This window comes from Muscardinus avellanarius, assembly GCF_963383645.1.
Source record: "Muscardinus avellanarius genome assembly, chromosome: 1".
In the NCBI taxonomy this organism is placed as follows: Eukaryota; Metazoa; Chordata; class Mammalia; order Rodentia; family Gliridae; genus Muscardinus; species Muscardinus avellanarius.
The window spans coordinates 100,566,710-100,589,782 of NC_137786.1; the positions used below are offsets into that span (position 1 = coordinate 100,566,710).

General features: G+C 40.0%; 1 protein-coding gene across 1 annotated transcript in view; it reads right to left on the reverse strand.

The window, feature by feature from the left end:
* Positions 1 to 23,073, reverse strand: part of SIL1 (SIL1 nucleotide exchange factor) — a gene marked incomplete at both ends in the record, with an annotated part of 220,062 nt that overhangs the window by 92,967 nt on the left and 104,022 nt on the right. Inside the window, 2 exons of the mRNA XM_080693749.1 lie at positions 4,453 to 4,574; positions 14,224 to 14,415. Coding sequence (XP_080549875.1) covers positions 4,453 to 4,574; positions 14,224 to 14,415 — 314 coding nt within the window. The remainder of the gene's footprint in view (positions 1 to 4,452; positions 4,575 to 14,223; positions 14,416 to 23,073) is intronic.

Below are 23,073 nucleotides of genomic sequence, written 5' to 3' on the forward strand. Positions count from 1 at the left end.
GGGATACAACCATTATATAGAGGGAGACACATAACCCAAAGTCTGCCATGGAGGTTCCAAGGAAGATGCCAGGAGAGAGAGGGGAGAGAAGGGTCTTGTTGCAGAACTACATCACTAGAGAACACAATCTGCCCATGGCTGATGGCACATGTTCACCTCCTTTTGTACTGAGCTCAGTTCCATGACATTCTGCACACTGTGGACAGTTAAAATAAACACATGACATACATGTACACTTATTAGCCCTTGTAATTGGATAATTTATACATATGCAGATGGGAATGTGGGTTATTAAAGATAAACATAGAGCCAGGCATCATGGTGGCACTTATGATCCTCGTACTTGGAAGGCAGGTTTGTGGCCAGCCTCAGCTAGTTAGGCCCTCTGAACTTAGTGAGACCCTGTTTCAAAATAAAGAATAACAAATAGGGCTGGGGGGTTGTAGCTCAGAGATAGAATGCCCCTGGGGGTTCCATCCCCAGTACCGCAAAAACAAACAAACAAACAAACAAGAAAACAAAAACAACAATAAAACAAGACACCAAAAGTGACTGAGGCAAGAACAATGAGAATGACAAAGCCAGTGCTAGCAGAGGCAGGCTGTACACTGGCTCTTTGATAGTTTAACTGCTAACAGTTAAGTAGTAAAGGCTAATATACCAGGAGTAAGAGGAAAGCAAAGCACAGGCAGCCAGTTTGCTGAGGAGTAAAACCAAAAACAGATTACAGAAAGCTGCTTGGTCTTGAAAATTAATGAGACTTCATTTTCTAAGACTTCCTTTAACACAAAAGGATTTTCCTGGGACTCCAGAGAGGCCAGGTAGGTCAGACTGCAGACAGGCATGCACAGGTGCCATCATGAGATGAAATCAGATCACCAGAAAGGCCAATGAAAACTTCCTTAAAGAAAAGGTTTTAAAAACAAGCCATGAAAAGATGAATCTGCTAAAAGCATCAGTACACAGATCCCTGCGTATCTTCTTACAAAGAGCTTGGCCTAACTTTTACATGGGCACTAAACAGCAGAAAATGAATATATGTGACCCATAATTGGGTGTGAATAATATTTATTTATTTATTTTTGGTGGTACTGGAGTTCCTGGAAGCCCTTCTACCTCCGGGCTACACTCCCAGACCTATTTTTACATTTTATATTTGGAAACAGGGTTTCCTAAGCCAGTGCGCGCGGCTGGCTTTGAACCTGCGCGATCCTCCTGTCTCTGCCTCCCAAGCGCGGGGATTACAAGCGTGTACCACCACGCTCGGTGGGTGTGAATAATATTTAAATAAAGGAACAAACATTATTTCAGTGGCCATGTCAAATACATTCTGCCATCTCCTGTCGGGATCCAGCCCGACAGCGGCAGGGCTTGGATACATGATGAGTACCGACAGCCCGATCACCACATGGAGCCAGGAGATATGTCAAGCAAGGTCTCATTTATTCCTCTCCAAGCAATCATATATATAGCACAAACCCACGAGGGGAATTCCTATGGGAAATAGCCTAGCCTATGGGAATAAAGATCACTAGCACGTAGTTCACAGCCAATCCCAGGCCAGTACATGAGCCATTCATGTGTGCGGAAGCTCCTTTAAAGGTAAAAAAAGGGAAAAACTGCTCAGTCTCCCCACCCATAATGAATGGGGAAACCACGCCTTCGTAGCTTCCTCCAGGCGCCATCTTAGCCCCTTTTCTGCTGAATCATTTTACTGCGGAAGTTCTTAAACTTTACCTAAAGCTTTGCCTTAGGCTACAGGCCACTCAGGCCGAGGGAGGCTGCATCTCTATAGGCGCTGTATGGACACACCCCAAAAATCTCCCTCTTCTTGATTTTGGAGAAATTACTTCATGTTTAACATTAGGGAAGAGGCCTCTTCAGCCACAGAAATGTGTATAAAAGCACTGCCAAGCAATTAATACAGGTAGGCAAATAAACATCCTTACAAAGTAGCAAGAGTAGCACTAAGAGATATAGTAGAACATAATATCTCTACAGAAGAGAAGATGAGGGGAATAAATGTTTCTACTGTAGAAAGAAATAAAACAAGAATTTACTCATAGGGGAATACATAGTGAAAAGGATACCTCATAACAAGAGCTAGTATGTTATTATTACCTCATTATGGACAGGAACGTCACAATCATTTTACAAGACTTATTATATAATGTGTTATTTGATATTCACCTTTACAGAATGAACTAGCAGTGGCCCATACCTGTATCCTGGCTACTTGGGAGGCTGAGGCAGGAGAATCAAGTTCAAGGCCAGCCTAGGCATCTAAGTAAGACCTTGCCTTAAAAGAAGATAAAAAGGTCTGGGATTGCAGTGGTAGAGCACTTGCCTAGTATGCAGAACGCCCTGGGTTCAATTCCCAATACTGAAAAAAAATATAATAAAAAATTAACTTCAACTCCACATAATATATAAGATATCTGCTATTGTCCCCTTTTGATAAACAAAAAATGTGAGGCTTAGAATGGTTTCCTATGGGCACACAGAGGAGTTAATGATTCCAGGGCGCTCACTAACCCTTGAATGTCCTTTGAACAAAAACTAGGCTTATCTAGTACACAAATGTATGGCATGTATGTACACACCTGTATGCTCAGGGCCAATACTTATGACATTAAGAGTAAATAGTAGCTCTCAGATTACAGCACTAAAAACTGCCTCTCTGCATAGAAATATTCTTATCTTGCATCAAGTTCCTCTTGCATAAAACACTGACATTTCCATGATGTTTTGGAGCCTGCTGTTGGCTTCCAAAAGCTCTGGCACCATACCATGCTGTCACTGTAACGGCTCTCCAGTGAGCCATCAAAAACCCAGCTAGAACATTTTGAATAGAGCAGTTTGCTTGCCACCAAAACACTAAATTGCAATCTTTTATATTTATCTCTATTTAAATTTTAGTGATGCTGCATAAATGTTAGCATGTTCTTACACTAATACAATCATGAAGAAGTCTTAATAACATCACATATTGGCATGGTCTCTGGGTGAGTTATGGACTGCTAAGCATGCCGAATGCATGTTTCTCAAGTAACTAAGTTAGCCCCCCCTTAACTAGATGTGATATAAAGATGCTACACAGTTTTCCCCATGAAATGTATTTCCAAAAGCAGTATCAGAGGATGTATATGATAACCTGTTCATATTGAAGGTAGAAAGTACTTGGAGGTCTGGACAGAGAGGTTTGATTTAGTTCATTTCTGGCTTGAGAAGCAAAAGCAAAAATAGGCTCTCAATTCTCTAAGCCTTGTGAGAATAAGGACTTTCGTAGGACTGAGGCAGTAGCTAACAATGACAAACACAGATTGCCCCCTCTTTCCAGTGGCTGCACAGATTTCCCTGGGCTTCCTGGAAGCTCTTCCCAGAAGTGAGACCAAGAGAGTCAACCCTGGAAGCCAGAGCCTTGACTGTCTCCAATACAATCAAGACCTGAGAACCAAAGTAGACAGTGAGAAGGGAAAAAAGGCCTACAGGACTCTTAGCCCTTCCCCAGGAAACAATGCTTCAGGCCTTCCTAGTTCTGCCCTTGATTTAAATATGAAAAGATGCTGAACTACTTTCTTCAAGAGAAGGCACCATTGAAATTTTGATTAAAGATAAGCATAGATAAAAGGCAAAGGAAATCTTTTCAAAACCACAGCCTACAGTGGTAAATAAATTCATAATAGCCTTTCTCCTGCAATATTACAACCCCTACATCTAAGCAAGGTAACCCTAATAGAAGCCACCCATGCCCTTGCAGCAAGAATTTGAATATTTGCTCCTGTTTTAGAAGTACAAATGGTCCTAGAGGCAGATTTTCAAAAATGGGAGCAACTACAGAGCTCCAACAGACAAAAATGCAGCATGAAGATGTCCTGACCTTTTCAGGATGAGCATAATGATGTAATGCCCATATATCTTTCTACATCCATTCTTTCAAGATGCTATCTCCCCACTCCTCTAGCCTAAGTTTTCTAGCACTAAGACAGACTAATTGAAATCCTAAAGAACTCCCACCCCAGATAGTACAATAACCTGAATGCATGTTGATTGGTTCCTCCAGACAACTAGGGGAAGACATTCCTCTCAAAAGGCCTTCGTTGGTCAGGTTCATCATTTATTCATCACTAGATGTAGCTTTACTGCTAAAAGTTTATTCCCCTCCTTCACTACTGTGGCTGGTCTAGCTTTTTATTAGCTTTTACTAAAATAGAGAATATGACCCAAGATGTGTCATTAAATGTCTACATATTTAAGATAGGTGGGAACAGAGAATCATAGATGGTAATAACATGGGTGAAAATTCATACCTACTTGTAGTAAAGACAGAACCAAATTCTAGTTTTAATTCACTGGCATTACACCGAATCATGAGTGGGGATGTGCACAGGTACATCTTCTTCAAGCCAATTAGGCCAATTGGCCTATGGGACATCCGTCCACACTGCTCACCTGGAAAAGGCAGCCCCCAGCACAAAGGCAGCATACTCCTTCACCAGCGGCTCTGTACTGTTCAGTCCGTTGATTACCACTTGAAGGCCACCAAAGGATAGCAGGTCCTGTGCATTATCCATCTGCAACAAAGGCACCACTTAGAACGGGACAGCCATCAAGGAAAAAAGAACTCTTCTTAAGACCTTTATTCTGGTGTCTATCCAAAAATGAATTTAAAAGCCAAACAAAAACCAATAGTGGGCTTTCTGACTAACTAGGAAAGGATATGTAAAAACAAACTAAATCTTTAAAAAAAAATCTCAAATTTGAGAACTCCTAATTCATTTAACATAATGTGTGAGTACCTGTGTGGGAATCAGCGGAAATGGCACCTAGCTATTGCTCATGCCAAGCATGTCTTGGAAAATTCTAATACCATAATGAGTCACAAAGCTTACTCCAAACATACAAGCTGTTAACACAAAGAATCTGGCATCATAAGAACCACTGAATGGCGCCATGCTTCCTGTTGATGTCCAGCCGCAATGAGGTCAGTGGAGGCAACAGACTTTTTTTTTTTTTAAAAAAAAGGCTGATTTGTAATTAGAAGCCAGGGGCCATAAAAGGAGCCCTGTTGTTGGGAGGCTTGGGTGAAGTAAGAGAGAGCTACAAGAACACCAGGAGGGAAATAAGATAAGAACCTTTCTTTTCTAAGGTTCATTAAATTGGAAGACATTCATGATAAAATTTACACAAGAGTCACTTTCCCAAAGACTTCAGTCAAAGCCTGTATGACCGGCTAGTGGCTATGTATAGTGCAGAATAATTTCTATCATCATATAACTCTAATAAGCTGAGTGACTTTAATATATTTAAACAACGAATCCAAGCAATTGTAAAAAAGGTCTCATTACAATGAAATCAATACTAAATCATTACACTGACTTATCATACATCTTTATTTTGACTTGTAATAGACATGTTGATTTTTGTGGCATTTAGATTACTTTAAATGGGTATTAAATTATCATTTTATTAACTTACTAAATCCTATATTTACACTTATATGTGAAAAAAAATCACAATCTGTCTCTCCCTTTGTTGTTACAAAGCCTGTCTCTTGTCCACATGCTGATCCTGCTCCACAAATCATGAGAAAATCTGAAGACTCTAGTACCCACTGACTACGTGGGAATTGAATCTAGAGCATTCTGCCTCTGTGGTACATCCCCAGCCCTATGTTTTATTCTTTATTTTGAAACAGGGTCTTGCGTTGAGGAGGGCCTCACCGAGTAGTCAAGACTGACTATGAAACTGTGATCCTCCTTTCTCAGTCTCCCAAGTAATGGGACTATAAGTGTGTACCACCACACCCAGCTCCCAGCTTTCCACATTTTTCCTCCAAATTCTACAGAACTGTTTCTTACCTAGCTGTGCCCTTGCCTCTGCCTCCAAAATGGAAGCAGGTTCTGACAGAGAAATCAAATGCAAAGCACAGTATCTGACTCTGCCAATATTTTGGGGTGAATCTAGCCTATTTTTACCATTTGTAAGATCATTTTTATACATTCTCATAGAATCTCCACAAGAGCAGAGGTTTTTCTCTATACATCCACTGTTTTAGCTCCAGTGACTAGAATAGTGCTAAGTATATAGTTAGGTACTCAATAAATACTCATTGAACAGATGAATATGAATTTGATCAGGAAAGAAACGTTCCTGAAATAAAACTCTGCTGTGAATTTAAAATAAGCAGTGTGGAGTATCTGTGCCAACAAAGTAGATGGGCCCTGGTACCCCTACATGGAAAGAGGGCCAAGCCCAGGCTGTGAAGTGAGCACTGAGTCTGCTCTCCCATGCAGTCCCAGGCCAGGGATAGGACTGTTCTGTCCTAATCTGTCCTTATAAAGAGGGATGACCACGAAGCTACAGCTGGCTGGCTAGGGAGATCCAAAGTTGGGCACCTTGCTAACATTAAGTGCCTTCCTTCCTCACATGCTCTGATTTTAAAATATATTAATTCAATTCCCATCCTTTGATCCTTCTTACTCTAGGTTTTCCAAATACAAAACCATGCTCAGAATCCCTTTTCTGTGTTGGCCACTTAACAAAACTGGTTTGAGTTCCTGGAAGAGTAGTCCTGCCCAGAGTCACAGAGGTTCCATTTTAGATTCAGTTACCTATATGATTACAAACAACAATTCAGTTTGATACAAATGCTGACATTTATATAAGCATTTAGCCTTTTTTTTTTTTTTTTTGCAGGTCTGAAACCCAGGGGATTCAATCTCCAAGCTCTACCCCCTGCCCTATTTTTATTCTTTATTTTGAAACAGGGTCTCATGAAGTTATAGAGGGCCTTACTAAGTAGCTGAGGCTGTCCACAAATCAGGATCCTCCAGTCTCCACCTCCCAAATGCTGGGAGTACAAGCATGCGCCACCACGCCCAGCAAGCATTTAGCCTTTTAAGGTGTCCTATCCTTTTGTTATTTCACTGGCAGTGAAGAAGTGTCATTCTGACCCATATACACCAAAAGCTGGGCCTTCTCCAGAGTCACACAGGAGATGGCGTTACCAGAAACCAGGTGCATAGCTCCCTCCCTATCTGGACCTGCTGCCTGCAGGATGGGGTGGGACAGAGGAAATGGCTCAGGGATGAAGCCTTAGACTGCAGAATGCAATTGCATGGCAGAGAAGCACAGGGAGGGAGCGCATTGGAGAGGGAAGTAAGGGACCTATACCAACACTCAGGAGGAAAGGAAAGAACCAGAAGAAGGACAAGATAATAAGAGAACAGGAAACAGAGAAATGGAGAAATGGGAGGTTAACAATCGAGGGGCTGCGTGAAGAAAGACAAATATACTGCCCCAGGGAGCACGAGGGAGACGGAGGCCATCTCATAAATAACACACAAACTGTTACCACATATAAAGTTTTGCTTTTCACGTATACTGTTTTAATAATTCAAATGGCTGTAAGCAAGCCTTGGGCAGACCCAGTTCGGGTCCTTAAAGCCCATGGCCCCTTCCACCTCCAATCATGAAGTCTGGAGTGGGGATGGACTGAGACATATCTGCATAGGTAAGTCCCATCTTCCTCAAAGCTAGCAAGCACTGCATCGCCCCAGTTCCTCAGCACAACTGGAAATCGAGGCTCCCTACAACTTCTGCAACATCTCTCTATGAAACCACAACCTTACTTTATTGTATGGCTGACTGATAGGTGACCCCAAGTAAAGGACTTTTGATTTACAATAAAAATTATAATGACCCAGAACAGTTATGACCCTTCTACCAAAATGGAAAGTTTGGCTTTGACCAGTCATACGGTTCCTCCCATGACCTCAGGCTGAGTCTGGTGAGATCTAAGAAACTGTTTATCTCTCCCAGTGACCTGTGAAAGTAAATGGGATGTTACCCAAGGAATGGCACTGCCAGGTCACTGATGGACCTGCAGGGGAAGAAAACTGTGGGGTACTGCTAGCCCAAGCCTCCCAAGCAACCATTCCTTTCTAAGTATGATAAGCTCTCTAGTTATTTTGGCCTTTTATGTGCAACTAAAGAAACAGCCTATAGAAATCTGACACCTAAACGGCCATCCAAGTATATTAAGATGAAAAAATAAAATAAAAGCTGTCAACATCAGAGCAGAACTGAGCTGGCCAATAACCCCTAGGATCCTTAATCCTTTAAATATCTTGAACAGAAAAGCCGTGGGAGTTTATATGTGTGTGTGTTTTTTTCCCTAGAGAGAAAGACTGGAAAAGGGGAAAAAGAACCCAGGTTCATTTTTTTCTCTAAGAGGATCACAGTCCTTCTGTTTGAGCTATGAGGAGAGAAGAAGATGAAGAGGCTGACCCATAATCCCTGTAGACAGAGTGCACACTCATCCTCTTTCACCATAGAAACTGGCAAAATTCTAAACAAAGAAAAAAATGTCTTTCAGCCTAGTTTATAGCGAACAAGGAAGCTATGATTTGTGGGCGGACATTGAAGATCTATGCCTGGATGAGAATCTCAAACAAGTCTTTGATTATGATTACACAGCCTCCTATCACCATCACCCCTCGTCTGGATTACCACAATAGTCTCCTAGCTGGTCTCTGCTTCCACAAGGCACCCCACCTTCAGTCTAATTCTTAACACAGCCGTTGGAGGGGTCCTTTCAAAAGTAGGTCGGACTGTGTCACTCTTCCATTCAAGTCTTCCCATTTCACTCTTTTCCATGGTGTATTAGGCCTTCATATTCTTTCTCCTGTCTCTGAGCTGCAATCTGCTTCTCCTCACTCTTCACTTTCTCTGAACTCCAGCCACACTGAAGTCCTTGTGAATTCTCAAACATACTAGGCATGACCCCACTTCAGAATGTCTGTTTTTGCTTGTTCTTCTGCTCTTCCTGAGATTATCCTTCTACCAATTCCTATCCTGTTTTTTTTTTTACTTCTCCACATTTATCATCTTCAAACATATTTATACTCTACTTATTTGCCATGTCTGTCTATCTGCCTCCGCTAGAAGGTCAACTCTAATTTTGTTCAAAGATGTACCTCAAATGTCTAGAACAGTGCCTGGGAGATAGCAGACACTCAGTAAATTCATTTATTGGATAAATGAATGGTTTTCTTGGCTCCTTCTCCTTACCTCTACCTATTCCTTTTTGAGCTTCATTCAAAAGGGGTCAGTTTCCTGTGAGAAGCATAGTGGTCAAAAGTTTAAGAGCACGGAGTTTAGGATCAGACAAATCTTGCTGCAAACCCCAGCTCTACTGCTTAATAGCTAGGCAAACTTTTATCAATCATACAATCTTTCTAGGCTTCATCTTCTTCAGTTAATAAATGGAATGAAAGATACAAATCAAAACTACCTGGAGATTCCACCTAACACCAATTAGAACGGCAATCATTACTGCTTGTAACCGCTGTGCTTGGGAGGTGGAGACAGGAGGATCGTGCAGGTTTGAAGCCAGTCTTGCTGGCTTAAGAGACCCTGTTTCCAAATAAAATATTTTAAAAAATAGGTCTGGGAGTGTAGCCCGGAGGTAGAAGGGTTCCATCCAGTATCACCAAAAAAATAAAATAAATCATTAAAAAGAAACAATAATAAATGCTGATGAGGATATGGAAAAGAAGAACTCTGACACACTGTTGGTGGGATTGCAAATTAGTGCAACCACTTTGGAAAATAATGTGGAGGGTCCTCAGCTATTCCACTCTTGGGTATCTACCCAAAAGAATGGAAACCAGACTACCATAGTAATGCATGCATATTTATATAGCTGCATGATTCACAATTGCCAAACTATGGAACAGGTTAGATATCTATCAACATATGAACAGATTACAAAATTATGGGATATATACACAATGGAATGAAACTCAGCCATAATGAAGAACAAAATTATGTCATTTGCAGGGAAATAGATGGAACCGGGAAATATTGTACTAAGTGAGATTAGTCAATCACAAAAAGTGAAAGATTGGATGTTCTCCCTCATATGCAGAAGCTAAGGAGAAATAGGAACACAGGAAGGACTCTAGACAAAGGAGGAAAACCCTTTGTGATGTGAAGGAAAGGACCTAACTGAGGGAAACAGAAAAAAAGGAAGACTTGGAGAAACACCTCAATGGTCACAATGTGCATACACAAACTTATCAGATAAAACTAATCACTCTACTGAATATGGAACGATAAGGAAGGAGAGGGAGTGGGGTGTGAACTGGAGAAGGGCTCAATGCCTGCTATGTGCAAGTATACCTCCATCACCCTGAACTGCATCAAGATGTATGATTACAATGCACCAATTTTGAAAATTGGGATTACAGGTGGCATGCACCTTTAATTCCAGTCTTTAGGAGGCTGAGACAGGAATATCACAGGTTTGAGACCAACCTAAGTAACTTAGCAAGACCCTTAGCAACTTAGTAAGACTCTGTTTCAATACAAAAAATGAAAAAGTACTTGGGGTATAACATAGAAGTAGAATGCCCCTGAGTTCCATTCCCAAAATAGAAAAAATGGATTATCTGTACATAGTGACACCTGCCCCTTTAGTCTCAGCTATTTGGGAAGCTGAGGCAGAAGGATCACTTGAGCCCAAGAGTTTGAGATAGTCAAAGTCCACCTCAAAATCCAAAAATGAACAAATACTGAAATAAACAGTGATGTTTACCCATATGGCAGCTTTGGACACCAAGAAGTTAATATGCAGAAAGCACTTGAAGAAGTGACTGGCATGTAATGATGCTCAATAAATATTAGTTATTATAAATCTTATCAGTTACTTTCCCACAGAGAACTCTCAGTGGTTCTTAAGATTAAGGCTAAAATTGGATCTTGCCTAACCACACCAGGACTGTTGGCACTGCAACCTCCAGAGACCCCCAGCAAGAAGGCCAACAACTTGAAGCGAAGTAAGCAGCTACTGCTCATCAGAACCATGCAAGAGGCATCACAATACCTGATTTCAAACTATACTACAAAGCCCTAGTAATAAAAACGGTATGGTATTGGCACAAAAACAGATACATACACCAATGGAACAGAATAGAAGACTCAGAAACAAATCCACACACTTACAGCCAATTTATTTTTGACAAAGTGGGTCAAAAACATACACTGGAGAAAAAGCCTCTTAAACTATGTTGGCAAAACTGGTTAACCATATGTAGAAAAATGGGCATAAACCCCACTTTCTCACCCTGCACAAGTGTCAATTCAAGATGAATCAAAGACCTGGAAATCAGACCAGAGACCTTGCAGCTCCTTCAAGAGGGCATGGGCCCAACACTTCAGTACATAGGCACAAGTAAAAACTTTTTAAACAAGACCCCAAAGGCACAAGAAATTAAAAGGATGATCAATATGTGGGATTGCATTAAACAGAAGAGCTTCTGTACAGCAAAGGAAACTATAAAAAACTCAACAGAGAACAGACAGAATGGGAGAAATTTGTCAACTACTCTGTCGATAGAGTATCTAAACTATACAGAAAACTCAAGAAACACAGCTAAGAAAACAAATAACCCTATTAAAAAATGGGCAAGTGAACTAAATAGATACTTCACAGAAAAAGAAATTAAAATGGCCAATAAATGTAAGAAAAATGTTCAGCATCATTAGCAATCAGAGAGAATGCAAATCAAAACTACCCTGAAATTTCACCTAACTCCAATTAGAATGGCAATCATTAAAAGCACAAACAACAACAAATGCTGGCAAGGATGTGGAGAAGTGGGAACTCTAAGATATTGTTGGTGGGATTGTAAATTAGTGCAACCACTTTGGAAAACAGTATGGAGAATCCTAAGAATGAGAATGAACCTACCATATGATCGAGAAATACCATTTCTGGGTATCTACCCAAAAGAATAGAAACCAAACTATCAAACTAATACATGTGTATCTATATTCATAGCTGCACAATTCACCATAGCCAAAGTATGGAACCAGCCAAGATGTCCATCAACAGATGAATGGATTAGAAAACTATGGGATGTGTACACAATGGAATTTTACTCAGCCATAAAGAAGAACAAAATTATGTCACTTACAGGGAAATAGATGGAACTGGAGAACATTATGCTAAGTGAAATTAGTCACAAAAAGTAAAAAAGTAAATGCTCTCCCTAATAAGTGGGAGTTGGGAGAAAAAAAAAGGTCATAGTAGGAACTCTAGACAAAGAAGGAAAAACCATAAGGTGACCTGAGGGAGATTGGGGTGGGGGAGAAGGAACTTCCATAATGTACATGATGTATATTCACAAACATCAAAGTCAATCACTAAGCCAAACATGAGAAGGAGGCAGGGGGAAGAAATGGGGTGGGAACTGGGAAAGGGCTAAATGTGTACATGTATGCCTCTACCATTTTGTATCCCATTAAGATGTATGACTACAATGCACCAATAAAAATAAATAAAAAATAAAAAGTAAGTTTTTAAAAAATGAAGAAAAAAAGGACTAAGGCTAAAATTGAAAAGAGCAGGATATTCCCAACCTTCCCTCTACAAGGCCCCAGCTTCCCACTGTACCTACACTGAACTCCTTTTGATTTTTTTTTTTTTTAATGGTACTGGGGTTCCTGGAAGACCTTCTACCTCCAGGCTACACTCCCAGACCTATTTTATACTTTTTTTTTTTTTTGGAAACAGGGTCTCATAAGCCAGTGCAGCTGGCTTTGAACCTGCATGATTTTCCTGTCTCTGCCTCCCAAGCGTGGGGATTACAAGCGTGCGCCACCACACCCGGCTTGTGATGTGTGTGTGTGTGTGTGTGGGGGGGTCTGGGGATGGAACCCAGAGGCATTCTACCTCCAAGCTACACCCCCTGCCCTATTTTTTATTCTTTATTTTTAAACCGGGTCTCACTGAGTTGCAGAAGGCCTCACTAAGTAGCTGAGGCTGCCCGTGAACCACGATTCTCCAGTCTCAGCCTCCAGAATGCTGGGATTACAAGCGTGCGCCACCACGCCCAGCTCTCCTTGTGATTTTAATCACTCCAATACTCCCAAGCCCTTGACTTCACCAAGCTCTCTTCTGCCCCACAATCTTTGCACATGTTGCTTGCTCTTCCTGTAATAGTCTAATCCAAGGACTGGCAAGCTTTTTCTAAAGAGCTTGACAATAAATATTTTTTAAATTTGTGAGCCATATGGTCTCTGTCACAACTACTCAACCCTACCATTGTAGCATGAAAACAGCATAAGTAATAAATAAAAAATAGGGGTGGCTGTGTCCCAATAAAATTTTATTTACAAATTCAGGCATCAAGCAGTAGCTTACCATCCCTCATTCCTCCTTTTCACCTAGCCAACTTTTTTTTTCTTCTCTTTTTTTTTTTTTTTTTTTTTTTTTTGTGGTACTGGAGATGGAACCCAGGGGCTTTCTACCTCTAAACTATACTCCAAGACCTATTTTATATTTTATTTGGAAACAGGGTCTCACTAAGTTGCTGAGAGCCTCACTAAGTAGCTGAGGCTGGCTTTGAACCCGCGCGATCCTCCTGTCTCAGCCTCCCAAGCGCGGGGATTACAAGCGTGCGCCACCACGCCTGGCTCACCTAGCCAACTTCTAATCATGCTTGAATGTTCAGCCTTAATGGCTTATCATATGAGAAGCCTTCTCTTGCTTCCCTGCCTAGGTTCTAAGTTTCCCTATGAAATGCCCCTATATTATTCTCTGGAGCCTTTATCCAATCTTAAATTACCTCATAGTTCAGTTGTTATTGTGTGTTAACAACTGTTCATTGTTTTTTATTTGATTCCTCTTCCAGGCTATAAATATAGGGGACAGGGCCCTGGTTATTTTACCTCTGCTGTACTCTCAGTTTTGAAATAATAAAGGAGTTACCTCCAATGCAAGTGGAAGTGAGGCTGGCTTTGACCTCTAAGAATGTTTGAGTTACAGTACACACTGGCCTAGGTTGAAAATGGTCTGTGTCCTTGGAGATGCTGACAGGTAAAGATGCTGATGCTTGGATCTTTCACTTCTCCGGACTTACTGTGAGGGATTATTTTTGGAGCTCTTTTTATTTTTTATTTTTCCAGTACTGGGGATTGAACCTAGGGGCATTCTACCTTCTGAGCTACACCCCCAGTCCTATTTTTTATTCTTTATTTTGAAACAGGGTCTCACTTTGCAGAGGGCTATACTAAGTAGCTGAGGCTGGCTGTGAACCTGCAATCCTTCTGTCTCAGCCTCCCAAGTACTGGGATTACAAACGTGCGCCACCACACCTGGTTATTTGTGGAGCTCTTAATTAAAATTTAGACTTATGGACAAGAGTACAGTACCTGATGGACATAATACTCAAGATCGAAGAGTGCCGCAATCTTCTCTTCTAGGCTGGAGCTGGAACTGTTGAACTTATTAATCAGGCGTACCATGATCTGCATGTCAGTCTCAATGACAACATTCAGCTCATCAAACTCCTTCTTTAGCTCCTCAATGGGGCGGAAGAGCCTCTTTACCTTGGCCTGCCTTGCCTAGGGAAAGCAGCAAAGAGATGGTTAATTTGAGTGATTGGAGGTAACTCCCTACTACTTCTATGTTTGCCATGAATGTTTATCCTTAAAGAACTGCTGCCCCAAGACTCACAATCTTCTCTAATTTGCAGTATCAAAATTCCCAAAACTTTCTAAGATGCCCAGAGGAAAACAACATTTATATATTTCCAAAGTTCACTTAACCAAGTCTAACTTTCAGAATTCACGAAAAATGTTGCAAAAACTGAAGTCAGGGACAGCAACACAAGCTTCCCCCCAACCCCTAACCTCATATGGATGGCTGAGATCTAAGATAAAATAATTCACATCATGATTTTCTACCTTCCACCATCAAAAAATATCTTGGCCTTACTCTACCAACCCAGCAACATTTTTAGGGAAACCCGGATGTAGGAAACTATGGGTAAGAACTGTCAGAAGCAGGATCAATTTGCTGATGAAAATTAAATCACTGTCATTACTGTCAATCTAACCACAGGTGTACAATTTGTTCAGCTGTTTGAAATGGCTAAATTACTGTATGCACTATATTCAATTCTCAATTTTCTCTCAATCCCTCCCCACCCCACACACATAAAGATTTTTAAAAGGAAGTTATGTTGGAGGTGAATAAAAGACTTTAATTGGGTATTTTATACATGTAGCACTCCATATTCTTCCCAATTTTAGAGGATAGTGCTTTATAAAGACAGTCTGAAAGGTCACAGTGATTTATATATGTCTTCCAAAAAAATTAAAAGGAACGAATATTTATAAAAAGCAGGATGATGAGCAGCTGTCAGCTTCAAATTGCTCATCTATTACCTATGGGTTTCTCTCCCAGTTATAACCACTCTATAGAAACACCAACCAAAGACATGAATCAGCTTCTCTTTAAAAGACCAAGTTCCTGGCAGTACAGTCACATCCACTGGGCCCACCCCTGACGGTTTGAGGTAAAACAATGTGAAATGCTCTCCCTGCTCCCAGCTAGAGGACTCTGGATACTGCCAAGCCCAAGCAAAGACATCTGGGAAGGCTGAGTGACTTTCTAGACCCACAGGAGGACCACACACTGAGCATGGTAAGAAACTAGTGATCTCTGCCTCACAAAGATGATGATGTAGGGCCCTTAAGAAGGCCTTTAAGAGCAAAAGTAGCCAGATATGGTGGCTCACACCAGTAATTCCAGTACTTGGGAGGCTGAGATAGGAAGACTGCAGGTTCAAGGACAGCCTTAGAGAGTAGTAAGACTCTCAGCAAACTATAGAGAGCCTGATTCAAAATAAAAATGAAAAAAAAAAATAGGCCGGGGAGTGTATCTTGGAGGTAGAATGTCCCTGGGTTCAACCCCTAGTAACACACACACACACACACACACACACACACACACACACACGAAATGAAAATTTTAATTCAAATTCATTCTAAAGTCACCAGAAATTAAATAAAAAATAGTACAAAGTGTCATGTGCCCTTTATCCAGCTCCCCCAATCACATCACTTACGTGTGGATGTATGTATATATTTTTGTGGTACTCGGGATTGAACCCAAGGGAATTATATCTCCAAGCCTTTTTAATTTGTTTTTTACACTGAAACACGGTCTCACAAGTTGCTGAGGCTGGCCTGAACACGCGCTCCTCTTCGCAGTCTCGAGACACTGGGATGAGAGGAGTGCACCACTGAGCCTAGTTGTGCAGCCTCTTTACACTGCACCTCATTTTCCCACGGCATTCCCTCTCATCCCTACGTCTTGGTAACCACTAATTTGTTCCCTATATCTAATTCCGACATTTGGGGATTGATAGATAAATGAGATCACAGTCTATAACTGGGGGTGGAACCCAGGGGCTTTTCTACCTCCAGGCTACACTCCCAGACCTATTTTATACTTTATTTGGAAATAGGGTCTAAGTTGCTGAGAGCCTCACTAAGTAGCTGAGGCTGGCTTTGTTGTTGTTGTTTTGTGTGTTTTGTTTTTTTTTTGTTTTGTTTTTTTGGTGGTACTGGGTTTCCTGGAAGCCCTTCTACCTCCGGGCTACACTCCCAGACCTATTTTTACATTTTTATTTGGAAACAGGGTCTCCTAAGCCAGCGCGCGCAGCTGGCTTCGAACCTGCGCAATCCTCCTGTCTCTGCCTCCCAAGCACAGGGATTACAAGCATGCGCTACCATGCCCAGCCTGAGGCTGGCTTTGAACCTGTGCCATCCTCCTGTCTCAGCCTCCCAAGCACTGAGATTACAAGCATGCGCCACCACGCCCGGCTAGTCTATAACCTTTAAGACTGGCTGTTTTTATGGAGTATAATTCCTAGAGATCCACCCTAGTTATTGTACATCAATAGTCCACTTATTTTTATTGCTAAATAGCATTTTATCATATAAGCATATAATTTGTTTAACCATTCACATGCCAAAGAACATCTGAGTTATTTCTAGGTTTTGGCCATTATGGATAAGACTGCTATGAACATCTATTAAACAAGTTTTGTTGTTGTTGTTGTTGTTGTTTGTGTGTGTGGTACTGTTGTGGAACCCAGAGGCTTTCTACCTCCGGGTTATACTCCCAGACCTATTTCATACTTTATTTGGAAACAGGGTCTCACTAAGTTGCTGAGAGCCTCACTCAGTAGCTGAGGCTGGCTTCAAACCTGCATGATCCTCCTGTCTCAGCCTCCCAAGTGCTGGAATTACAAGCGTGCACCACCATGCCATAAATTCTTATCTCTCTGGAATAAATACTCAAGAGTACAACTGCTGGTTACATAATAAGCACATTTTTGTTTTATAAGACACTATTAACTCAATGTGATGGCACATGCCTGTAATTACAGTACTTTGGAGGCTGAGACAGGAAGACTGCATGTTCAAGGCCAGCGTTACCAACTTAGCAAGACCCTTTTTAAAAATAAAAAAATAAAGCCAGGTGTGGTGGCATACACTTGTAATCCTAGTACGTGGGAGACTGAAACAGAAGGATCACAGGTTCTTGGCCAGCCTTAGCTACTTAGTGAGGCTTTCTACAACTTAGTGAAAACCTGTTTCAAAACAAAGAATAAAAAATACAGCTGAGTCGTAGCTCAAAGATAGAAAACCTATTGGTTCAATTTCCAGTACCGTAAAAAATAAAAACATTAAAAATAAAAAAGGGGCCGGGCATGGTGGCGCACACTTGTAATCCCAGCATTCGGGAGGCTGAAACCCGGAGGATCGCGGTTGGCGAACAGCCTCAGTTACTTAGTGAGACCCGGTTTCAAAATAATGAATAAAAAATAGGGCAGGGGGCATAGTTCAGAGGTCGAATGTCCCTGGGTTCCATCCCCAGACCTGCAAAAAAAAAAAAAGGGGGGGGGTTAGGGGTATAGCTCAAAGGTAGAATACCCCTGGGCTCAATACCTAATACAAAAAACAAAAACAAAAACAGAAAGAGAAAAGAAGCTTTTTCCAGAGTGGCTGTACCATTTTACATTCCCACAAACAATGTATGAATCCAGTTTATCCACATGCTCACTATTTAGAATTAGCACCAACTTTTATACATTCTAACAGATATGTACTGATATCTCACAATGGATCTAATTTGCATTTCTCTAATGGCTAATAAACCCTTTACCTGGTCATGGTTTCCAAAGATTTTCTCCTACACTGAATTCCCCCCAGTTTTATAACTTACATCTTTTCATGTGCGTATCAGTCATCCACATATCTACTTTGGTGAAATGTCTGCACACTTTGCCTGTTTTCTAAATAGATTATTGGTTTTTACTATTTTGAAAGTTCTTTACGTAATCTAGGTAAAAATTCCTCTGTCAGATAAAGAGAGTCCTTGCTTTGAATGGATCTAATACGCACCAATTTCAAATACCACAGTTTAAGTAACACCTCCCAACACGACTGGAATTTCAGTTACCACCACAGAATATTAAATGAGTTACTGTATAAAGTAACACTTTGGCTGCTAGCTTTTCAGTTCCCAAATCACTACATAATATTTTTAATGCCCATCATAACTGGTGACTGATCACATGAAGTCTGTCAGTGATTGGTCACTGTGCATGTTATTCAGTTCCTACACAGATGCAAAGTCAGTAAATACATTCTCCTCATCTCCCGACAATTACACCCATGTAACGTTTCAGAAAAATGACTAACTGAAATATTGAATTGACCAGAAAAGATGAAAGTGTAGCAAAGAAATGAAAAGCGATAACCTTGGTAGTAAAATCCAAATTGAGCATACATGGAGTTGTAGAAGAAAAAGTGGACTGTGGGGATGTTTATGCTGCTGCTATTTTATAAGATCTAGATGTGCAGCCAGAGGAGCTTAGCAAAGGAAAACTTTCAAACACAGATTACTTAAAATGAAAGGACAAAGTAACCTGGGCCAAAAAAATTTTCACATTTCACAAGTCTGAAAGTCAATGAATAAAATGTTAGAAGCTGACCTATGCCTAGAAAGAAGTATAATTTGCCAAGACATAAAAAAGATGCTTGCTACCTGTCAAGTTATATGACAACAAGCTAAGCACTGTTCAAACTGCTCTTTCATAAGTTTTCTGTTGTACAAATAAAAACCTTTAATTTTCAATGTTTCCTGTGTTTTAAATTACAATATACTAAATAAATATCAGTATTGCCGTTTTTTCATTTTTGTATATACTTATAACTGACAGCAATGTCACTTTTTAATGTCTGGCAAAAATTTTTAAAGGTCAGGTAGCAATAAAAAATTTCTGTTGATTATTAAGATTGCTTTGCAGAGTTTCAGCTTGCACAGTCATTTTTACAGTCCTATGTGATAACGAAGTCAGGATTGCTGGTATGTGATTTCTGAACACATTCATTCTCCCAGTAGATTATCTTTCTGATGATTTAACAGGATCTTTCATAGAGCAAAAGTTTCTAATTTGGTGAAGACCAACTTATCGTTTTTCTTTAAAAGTTTGTGCACTCTATGTCATGTTTTAACTCTTTAATTGGTCCTAGTTTCCAAAGATTTTTCTCCTGAGCTGAATTCCAAACATTTCCCCCGGTTTTATAAATTGCATTAAAAAATCTATGATCCTGATTTACTTTTTTCTTTTTTGGCAGCACTGGGGATGAACCCAAGAGCATTATACTACCGAGCTATACCCCAGCCCTATATTTTTAGTCTTTTTTTTGTTTTTGAAACAGAGTCTCACTGAGTTGTGAAGGGCCTCATTATGTTGCTGAGGCTGTCGGCAAACCACGATCCTCCAGTCTCAGCCTCCCAAATGCTGGAATTACAAGCATGTGTTACTATGCCTTTACTTTTTTTTTTTTTTTTAAGAAAATTTGAGGTTTTGGTTATGGTCCATTGTTTTGTTTATGGACATCCAGTGTTTTGAAAAGACTATCTTCTGTTGAATTAGTACTGCACTCTGTCAAAAAATAGTTACATACACCTATAAGCCCAGTGCTTGGGAGCCTGAGACAGGAGGTTTGAGGACAGCCTCAGCAAACAGTGAGACTCTCATCAACCTAGTGAGACCTTGTTTTAAAAAAAAAAAAAAAAAAAGAAAAGAAAAGAAAAAGAAAAAGAAAATAGGACTGGAGATGTAAATCAGAGGTAGAATGCCCCTGGGTTCAATTCTCAGTATACATACATACAACACACACACACACACACACACACACACACACACACACAACATATCAACATATGACTTCTTTCTCATTTTTTTTTCTTCAAAATCGTTTTAGAGCCAGGCGTGGTAGCCAATGCTTTTAATCACAGTACTTGGGAGTCTGAGACAGGAGGATTACAGGTTCATGGCCAGCCTCAGCAACTTAGTGAGGCCCTCCAGAACTCAGTGAGACCGTGGTTCAACATGAAAAGTAAAAACAGGAATGAAAGTGTAGTTTGGAAGTAGAATGCCCCCTGGCTTCGATCCCCAGTACCAAATAAATAAATAAATAAACAAATATTTTTTTATTTGGAAACAGGGTTTTGATAAATTGCTGAGATCCTCACTAAGTTGCTAATGCTAGCTTCAAACCTGTGATTCTCTTGTTTCAGCCTCTCAAGTAATGGGATTACAGGCCTGTACTACCATGCCTGGTTTATGGAGTCTTTCAATCCATGAACATGGTATGTCTCTCCACTTACTTAGATCCTCTTTTATTTAACATCATCATTTTTAATTAACTCAGTTTTCAGCACATAGATTCCATACATGTCTTGTTGGATTAACTCATAATTATTTACTTTTGAGGAAAACAACTGTAAATGCTTTTGTGCTTTTAGTTTTAATTTTCATATTTTCATTGCTAGGAGAGAGAAATACTATGGATTTCTATTGGTTTTATATCCTGTAACCTAGCTGAGTTCATTAATTCTAGAAGGTTGTTTTGTTTTATGTTTTTGAAGGTTCTCTAGGATTCATACATGGGAATCTTATCATCTAAAATAGGGACAGTTTCATTTCTTCCTTTTCAAATTATGTGGCTTTTATTTCCTTCTCTTGTCTTACTGCATTGGCTAGGACTGTGCTGAATGGTGGTGACTTCATACCTGCTTTGTTCCTGATCTGAATGGCAAAATATTTAGTTTTGTATGATTATGTATGACATTGGACATCGACTTCTTGTAGATTGTACTTTACTAAACTGAGAAAGGTTTCTATTCCTAGGGGTGTGTGTGTGTGTGTGTGTGTGTGTGTGTGTGTACTTTGTTTTTTGTTTGTGGTACTGAGGATTAAATCCAGGAGCATTCTACCTCGTAGCTACACACCCAGCCCTATTATTTATTTTGAAACAGGGTCTAAGTTGCAGGCCCTAACTAAATAGCTGAGGATGGCCACAAACCTGAAATCCTCCTGTCTCAGCCTCCCAAGTACTGGGATTACAAAAGTGTGCCACCACGCTCAGCCTTAGTTTTTAGTTTGTTTCTTTTTTCTTTTCTTTCATGGCACTAGGGATTTAACCCAGAGGCATTCTACTCCTTAGCTACACCCCCAATCCCTATGTTTTATTTTGAAACAGGTTCTAAGTTAAGGAGGGTAGAAACCTGGCTGGTTTCTTAGTTTTTAATCATAAGTGGTTGTGAAGTTGGTCAAATACTCTTTATATACCAATGAATACATGATGAGGTGATTTTTCTTTAGCCTGGTGATATGGTGGGTTCCACTGATTGGTTTTATACATTGAACTGGTCTTCAATTCACATAATAAACTCTACTCTGTTGTAATGTATAATGATTTTTATCAATTGTTGGGCTTAAATTGCTAATATCTTTTTTTCAGAAGAAACTATTTACTGAATGTTAACAATGCCTGAAGTATTGTGCAAGCATTTTTATTTGTTTATTTATTTATTTATTTATTTATTTATTTATTTATTTATTTATTTTTGCAGGTTTAGGGATGGAACCCAGGGGCATTTGACCTCCGAGCTATACCCCCTACCCTATTTTTTATTCTTTATTTTGAAACAGGGTCTCACTAAGTTGCAGAAGGCCTCACTAAGTAGCTGAGGCTGTCCATGAACCACGATCCTCCTATCTCAGCCTCCCAAATGCTGGGATTGCAAGTGTGTGTCACCACACCCGGCTTGTGCAAGCATTTTAAAGAAAACTTTGTAGCTCTTGTTAAAGATTCTTATAGATATGTTCATGAGGGGTATTAGTCCATAGATGCTTTTGGACTTTGGCTTAGTTATCAGTGTAATACTAGCCTCATAATCTGGAAAGTGTTTCTTCTGTTTCCATTTTCTGGAAAAGATTGTACAGAATTTATGTTAATTATTTTTAAGTGTTTGGTAGATATATCCAGTTATCTTCTTTTTTGGAAGGGTTTTCACTACAAATTGAATGGTTATAGGACTCTTTAGATTATTTCAGACTGGGTAAATTTGGGTAGTATGTCTTTTTTGGAAGGAGTGCTGGGTATTGAACTCAAGGGCATTCTACCTCCAAGTTATACCCCCAGCCCTATTTTATTTTTTATTTAGAAACAGGGTCTTGCTAAGTTGCCGAGGGCCTTGCTAAGGTGCTGAGGCTGGCTTTGAACCTGAGATCCTTCTCTCAGCCTTCCAAGTACTGGGATTACAGGCATGCATCAACCACACCTGGCTGTTAGGATGTCCTTTTAAAAGAACTGGAATCATTTGTACAAGATGTCAAATTTATGTGCATAGCGTTGTTCATAGTATTCTCTTGGTTTCCTTTTAATGTGTGCAGGCTCTGTAATGATATTCGTGGTTTCATTTCTGATATTGTTAATTTGTATCTTAATTGCTTTTTATGGGCAGTCTTGCCAGATTTATCACCTTTTGGTTTTCCTTATTTTCTCTACTGTATTTGTTTTCAATTCCATTGAGTCCTGCACTTTATTATTTCTTCCCTTCTTCCTGCTTTAAGCTTATTTTGATCATCTTCTAGTTTCCTTGAGGTTGAACCGCTATTATAGAGTTGAGACTTTACTTTTCTATAATAGAAGCATTTAGTGCTAAAATTTCCCTTTCAGCTTTATTTGTATTCTACTACTTCTACTACTTTTAATAAATTGTGTGTGTGTGTGTGTGTGTGTGTGTGTACATATATATTTTACTTCCCTTGAGATTTATTCTGACAAAAATGTTTGAAGATTTTCCTGCTATCTTTTGCTTGTTTCTAGTTTGATTCCCTTATGGTC